General features: G+C 41.1%; 1 protein-coding gene across 1 annotated transcript in view; it reads left to right on the plus strand.

The window, feature by feature from the left end:
* gart (phosphoribosylglycinamide formyltransferase) overlaps positions 1-7656 on the plus strand; it is a 70532-nt gene extending 62876 nt beyond the window's left edge. Inside the window, exons 20-22 of the mRNA XM_060898635.1 lie at positions 3221-3362; positions 6247-6362; positions 6571-7656. Coding sequence (XP_060754618.1) covers positions 3221-3362; positions 6247-6362; positions 6571-6762 — 450 coding nt within the window. The 3' untranslated portion in view covers positions 6763-7656. The remainder of the gene's footprint in view (positions 1-3220; positions 3363-6246; positions 6363-6570) is intronic.
* The last annotated feature ends 90 nt before the right edge of the window (positions 7657-7746 follow it).

Genomic DNA, 7746 nt, shown 5'->3' on the forward strand with positions numbered 1-7746 from the left:
GTCCCTGATTTCCATAAAGAACTTCACATTTTGATTCGTCTGACCACAGAACAGTTTTCCACTTTGCCACAGTCCATTTTAAATGAGCCTTGGCCCAGAGAAGATGTCTGCGCTTCTGGATCATGTTTAGATATGGCTTCTTCTTTGAACTATAGCGTTTTAGCTGGCAACGGCGGATGGCACGGTGAATTGTGTTCACAGATGATGTTCTCTGGAAATATTCCTGAGCCCATTTTGTGATTTCCAATACAGAAGCATGCCTGTATGTGATGCAGTGCCGTCTAAGGGCCCAAAGATCACGGGCACCCAGTATGGTTTTCTGGCCTTGACCCTTACGCACAGAGATTCTTCCAGATGCTCTGAATTTTTTGATATTATGCACTGTAAATGATGATGATATGTTCAAACTCTTTACAATTTTACACTGTCGAACTCCTTTCTGATATTGCTCCACTATTTGTCGGTGCAGAATTAGGGGGATTGGTGATCCTCTTCCCATCTTTACTTCTGAGAGCCGCCGCCACTCCAAGATGCTCTTTTTATACCCAGTCATGTTAATGACCTATTGCCAATTGACCTAATGAGTTGCAATTTGGTCCTCCAGCTGTTCCTTTTTTGTACCTTTTAACTTTTCCAGCCTCTTATTGCCCCTGTCCCAACTTTTTTGAGACGTGTTGCTGTCATGAAATTTCAAATGAGCCAATATTTGGCATGAAATTTCAAAATGTCTCACTTTCGACATTTGATATGTTGTCTATGTTCTATTGTGAATACAATATCAGTTTTTGAGATTTGTAAATTATTACATTCTGTTTTTATTTACAATTTGTATTTTGTCCCAACTTTTTTGGAATCGGGGTTGTATATGTATATGGATGAGTGAGTTATCTAGCTAGTTATTTGGCCTTCTTTCAGTCAGTGAACGTGTTACCCAGCTGGAGTATTCACCTGTTTAGTATACAACACTCAGCATACACTGAGCTCTACTTTTAAATGTCCATTAGACCCTGATACAGTTTGTTCATAGCTTGTGTTCTGCAGCAGTGCCGCTTTTAAGTATGTAATATTTCATGAAAGTTGTGAAATATTGCAGAAGTTATTATATTGCTTATATAATGTGTGCGTGTGTGTGTACTGTATAGCCATGTCTCAAAAGCAAGGTTGTTTCTGGCCTGAGGGACCAGCCAAGAACTGACCAATATGGTCCCAATTTTAATTTGGGAAGAACCAGACTCCAAGGAGGAGTTCATTGAGGGGCTGGCAGAAGCAGCAGCAGGGAGACAAGACCTTATGACCCTCTACAGAATCACAAAGATGCTCAAGGGTGGCTTCAACAATAGTGATAGGCCCATGAAGGATGAAGTAGGAAATATCATCTCAAGTGAAGCAGAGAGGGTTGTCAAGTGGAAAGAACACTTTTTCAGTGTGTCCTGAATAGATCTGACCCACTAGTAGTAGCAGAGATGGCTCCTGCAGAAGAGGACCTAAACATCAGCATAGAGCCACCAACCCTAAAGGAGGTCAAGACAGCCATCAAGGAGATGAAGAATGGGAAGGCACCAGGCGTGGACTGAGTGACAGCGGTTATGTTGAAGGCTGAGGAGACAGAAACGCCACAGCTGCTGACTAAGATCTTTAGAGACATCTGGGAGAGAGAAACTGTGCCAGAAGACTGGAAGATTGGATTGATCGTCAAACTTCCCAAGAAAGGAGACCTTGCAGATTGCAACAACTGGCGGGGGATCACATTGGTCTCTATCACCAGCAAGATTCTCAGCAAAGTCATCCACCCGAGACTAGTACAGGTACTGGAGAGTCACATCAGACAGGAGCAGGCAGAATTTAGACCAAACCAATCCTGTGCAGACCACATTTTCACACTGCGGCAGATCCTAGAACAGAGCAAGGAGTGAAATGCCCCCATCTATGCCAACTTTGTGGATATGGAAAAGGCTTTCGATAGTATCCACCGTGACTCCTTGTGGAGGATTCTTTGCCACTATGGCATCTCAGAGAAGATGGTAAACATTGTGAAGATGCTGTACCAAGACTTTGTAACAAAAGTAATTTGCAACACGAAACTGACAGAGGCATTCCACGTAAAGAGTGGCGTGAAGCAAGGATGCATTCTCTCTCATTTCTGTTCATCCTAGGAATGGACTGGATCATGAAGAAGACAGTTGCAGAGGGAAGAAGAAGAATGCGCTGGACACTCACCTCATGCCTGGAAGATCTGGATTTTGCGGACAACATGGCGCTGCTCTCACACCGACATTGAGACATGCAGGCCAAGACCACCACCATGGCAAGTACAACAGCGCAGATTGGGCTGAAGATCAGCGCCAGGAAGACCAAGCACCTCAGAATGAACAGCAGGACGGAAGCAGCCATTATTATCATCTCATCTCATTATCTCTAGCCGCTTTATCCTTCTACAGGGTCGCAGGCAAGCTGGAGCCTATCCCAGCTGACTACGGGCGAAAGGCGGGGTACACCCTGGACAAGTTGCCAGGTCATCACAGGGCCCATTATTATCAATGGGGAAAAAAATAGATGATGTAGAACACTTCACTTATTTGGGATCCAAAATGAGCATGAATGGCGATGCAGAGGAGAGGATCAGAGCAAGAATTTCTAAAGCCAGCCAGGCCTTTGCAGCACTGAGAAGTACAGTACTTGGAGAGTGAAGAACATCAGCACCACCACCAAGATCAGGCTCTTCAAAAGCAAAGTCCTGAGCACTGTCCTGTATGGCTCAGAATCATGGAAAATGACCAAGACCATCAGCCACAAATTTGGAGGTCTTCCAGAACCACTGCCTCAGAAGAATTCTGAAAATCTTTTGGCCAAACGCTATTTCCAACGCTGAACTGCACTGAAAAACTTTGATAAAATCCATCACACAAGAAATTCAACTGTGCCGATGGAGATGGATTGGACATGTGCTGCGCATGCCACCAGTGTCACTGCAGAGAGTAGCCCTCCGATGGACTCCAGATGGCCGGTGAAACAGGGGCAGACCAAAAGAGACCCGGAGGAGGACTGTGGAAAAGGAGATGGAGCAGGGATGGACCTGGGGTTACCTAGAGAAGTGTGCTTCTGATAGACCATGGTGGCGAGCTCTGGTGGCGGCCTTATGCGCATCTATGCGCGAAGAGGATTAAGTTAAGTATGAACCAGATTTCAGTCTTTTTCAAATGTTTTTTTTGTGCTTGTCCAGGTGGTGGACCATAAGCTCTATGGCAGTCGTGCAGAGTTTGACAGTACTATCGACCGTGTTCTAGAGGAGTTTGGAGTGGAGCTGGTGTGTCTCGCTGGCTTTATGAGAATCCTCACTGGGCCCTTTGTCAGGAAGTGGAATGGTATGAAACAAAACTTGTCATACACTTGCTTCTCTATTAGTAAGCATTGGTGCTTCATTTAAAGGGAGCTAACTGTTGCTTCTGTTACAAAATGCAGACAAAACTGCTATCCACTAGTCCATCCTGTTTTATTACGACTGTGCAATATTACCATGCCTGTATTTATTGTTTGATCCAATGAACTGCTTATTTGTTCACCAGAACAACATGGTGTCTACAGTGGTGCTTGAAAGTTTGCGAACCCTTTAGAATTTTCTATATTTCTGCAGAAATATGACCTAAAACAACATCAGATTTTCACACAAGTCCTAAAAGTAGATAAAGAGAACCCAGTTAAACAAACGAGACAAAAATATTATATTTGGTAATTTATTTATTAAGGAAAATTATACAATATCTGTGAGTGGCAAAAGTATGTGAACCTTTGCTTTCAGTATCTGGTGTGACCCCCTTGTGCAACAATAACTTCAACTAAACGTTTTCGGTAACTGTTGATCAGTCCTGCACACCGTCTTAGAGGAATTTTAGCCCATTCCTCCATACAGAACAGCTTCAACTGTGGGATGTTGGTGGGCTTCCTCACATGAACTGCTTGCTTCAGGTCCTTCCACAACATTTCGATTGGATTAAGGTCAGGACTTTGACTTGGCCATTCCAAAACATTAACTTTATTCTTCTTTAACCATTCTTTGGTAGAATGGCTTGTGTGCTTAGGGTCGTTGTCTTGTTGCATGACCCACCTTCTCTTGAGATTCAGTTCATGGACAGATGTCCTGACATTTTCCTTTAGAATTCGCTGGTACAATTCAGAATTCATTGTTCCATCAATGATGGGAAGCCGTCCTGACCCAGATGCAGCAAAACGGGCCCAAACCATGATACTACCACCACCATGTTTCACAGATGGGATAAGGTTCTTATGCTGGAATGCAGTGTTTTCCTTTCTCCAAACATAACGCTTCTCATTTAAACTAGAAAGTTCTATTTTGGTCTCATCCGTCCACAAAACATTTTTCCAATAGCCTTCTGGCTTGTCCACGTGATCTTTAGCAAACTGCAGACGAGCAGCAATGTTCTTTTTGGAGAGCAGTGGCTTTCTCCTTGCAATCCTACCATGCACACCATTGTTGTTCAGTGTTCTCCTGATGGTGGACTCATGAACATTAACAGTAGCCAATGTGAGAGGGGCCTTCAGTTGTTTAGAAGTTACCCTGGGATCCTTTGTGACCTCGCTGACTATTACACACCTTGTTCTTGGAGTGATCTTTGTTGGTTGACCACTCCTGGGGGTAACAATGGTCTTGAATTTCCTCCATTTGTACACAATCTGTCTGACTGTGGATTGGTGGAGTCCAAACTCTTTAGAGATGGTTTTGTAACCTTTTCCAGCCTGATGAGCATCAACAACGCTTTTTCTGAGGTCCTCAGAAATCTCCTTTGTTCGTGCCATGATACACTTCCACAAACCTGTTGTGAAGATCAGACTTTGATAGAGCCCTGTTCTTTAAATAAAACAGGGTGCCCACTCACACCTGATTGTCATCCCACTGATTGAAAAAACCTGACTCTAATTTCACCTTCAAATTAACTGCTAATCCTAGAGATTCACATACTTTTGCCACTCACAGATATGTAATATTGGATCATTTTCCTCAATAAATAAATGACCAAGTATAATATTTTTGTCTCATTTGTTTAACTGGATTCTCTTTATCTACTTTTAGGACTTGTGTGATAATCTGATGATGTTTTAGGTCATCTTTATGCAGAAATATAGAAAATTCTGAAGGGTTCACAAACTTTCAAGCACCACTGTAAATCCCTGTGTCTGAAATTACTCACTATATAGCAAGTTTGCCATTTTGTAGTGCTGTCTGAATGTATAGTGAGAATTATTACACCCTATAAAGTGGACTCATAGTATCCCACAATGCACCATTAAAAGTAGTGTACAACCGATGGTCACTAGCCAACCAATATATATCATCATGCATTGCGGCCCCGCTGACGGACAGTGTGTGCTGGGGTGAATGGATGGAGGAAGAAACACACATTATAAACAGATATTCAAGTACAATTAAAAATAGTAAGAGAATAGAAAATAAGCTAAAATAAAATGATAGATAAAATACAAGAATAAAAGTTCCAGTGCAGAGCAAGGAATTAATTAAAAGCCTCAATTTTGATTTAATAAAAGGCAGCGGCAAAGAAGAAAGTATTCAGCCTTGATTTAAAAGAACTGAAAGATACAGCAGACACAAAGTACTTTGTATTTATTAATGTGAGAAATACACTCAGTATAATATGTATTTTTCACAAAAATACATGCATGTATTTATTATTTTGAAAACCCGCCAGCCGTTGGATCTGGCACGTTTTAATTGTGTGACAGTAATGACGTACAGTAAATAATGGTGCAGCAGAGTAGTGTCTGAAAGTGTTTTTTCATTTGACTAATGAGCTCACTATATAGTCCTCTTATTGAATTCCCTAGACAGGGAGTAGTGAATGAGAGTGATTTCGGACACAGCCAATGTCTATGTTGTAAAACATACATGCAACTGCAGGTAAATAGTGTAAATCAGAACAAGGGTAATATGCCTCATGTTCAATCCCCAGAAACAGCAAAGCAAACGTGTACAAGATTTTTCCTTTCCATAAAAATCAAGTATGATTATTACATGAGCATATGATTGTCACACATTTTTGTGGCACAGGTTACCATGAGGCCAATAAATGCTGAATTACAGTACCAGACTATAGATAGTAGTGGCCCAATGAGGAGTCAGGTGTCTTCTCCATCTTGGTCAATAAATTTGCCAACGGTGTAATTGTGTATTTGAAAAACTGTGCCCACTATAAGCAACCATGTTCTGTGTAACAGGCAAGCTGCTGAATATCCATCCATCACTGCTGCCTTCCTTCAAAGGCGTGAATGCACAAAAGCAGGCACTTCTTGCTGGGGTTCGGATAACCGGTTGCAGTGTGCACTTTGTGGCTGTAAGTTGGCTTGTTTTAAAGCGTTTATGAACATAAATGTTCTTCAAAAGACTGTTTGTTTGTTTGTTTGACAGCAAACAAAATTAACGTACATTGAAGTAATTATGGGTTGTATGGGGCATTGTCATTAACTTTTCTCTACCAAGATGGCATTAAAACTCTGCTTAACCTTATTAATTTATTCTTGTATTTTGTAACATATTAATAGGAGGAGGTGGATGCAGGAGCCATCATCGTACAGGAAGCTGTTTCCATTCTGACGAACGACACAGAGGCCAGTCTATCAGAGCGTATCCGGGAGGCGGAGCATCGGGCATTCCCCACTGCTTTAGAGCTTGTAGCGAGTGGGGTAGTGAGACTTGGTGAAGATGGGCACATCATCTGGAACCAGTCAGCATAGGTGTTGGGGGTTCAAGCTAAATATACAGATAAGAGCGAATGTAGTAGTGAGTGCATGGGTCTGCTGTTAACACTATCCCTGTCTGTGATTTCTAAATTAGTCTTGATTACCCTGAGTGACTGTTCATTTAATCTCATTTCATATGTTGTTAGTGTGTTGTACATTCTCCTCTGCAAAACTGTTAACAGTACATTGTTTGAACATTGCCATGTACTTCTGAACATTCCATATTGAATCAAAGTAGTTAGATTAGTAACTTCGCTGCTATTTAGATTCACTTTACCCCTTCCTTTTAGTGTGTTGAGCAATAACTGCCACTACTTAAATTATTCACCAAAGGCAAAGTGAATATCGGTGAATAATAACTGAGAAAAAGTTGAGCAGATAATTGTTTTAGTATAAATACACAGGTGATTATTGAAAAAAATAAACCAAAAATCATTTAAAAAAATTGTTCAAACAGAAGCAACATGCAAATGTAATGCACATAGACTTGTCACTTATCCATGCTGACTCACCTAAAATACTTTTGAAATGGATAAATCACAATTCCACCTTACCTTTGAATAGTTATAGACCAAACTTTGTAGCATCTTTAATGCTTTTAGGAACATTTTCTTTCAGCGAGGTGATTGTCGAGAAATAGTCCGAACTCCTTGACCAATCAGCAAACATGATTTTCTATAATCCCCTGTATATTTATACCAATTAAAATTAATTCACTTGGTATGGAAGATGAACTGCATGACAAACTGGATGGTTCCCCCCCCCCCAAAAAAAAGAGATAGTGATCACAAATGGCTAGTGATGAGCTGCAGTTAAATGTTGCAAAATTGTTCTTTGCATGTAAAAACTGACCCTGCCTGGTACCGATTCTATTAAATCTTAACATGATCTTGTACTTTTATTAATTAATATTCTAAACGTCAGTGTTTAATACCAAGGCTTGAATTCAGATAAGACCTATACAGTTTCACAACATAA

This window comes from Neoarius graeffei, chromosome 18 (genome assembly GCF_027579695.1).
Source record: "Neoarius graeffei isolate fNeoGra1 chromosome 18, fNeoGra1.pri, whole genome shotgun sequence".
Classification (NCBI taxonomy): Eukaryota; Metazoa; Chordata; class Actinopteri; order Siluriformes; family Ariidae; genus Neoarius; species Neoarius graeffei.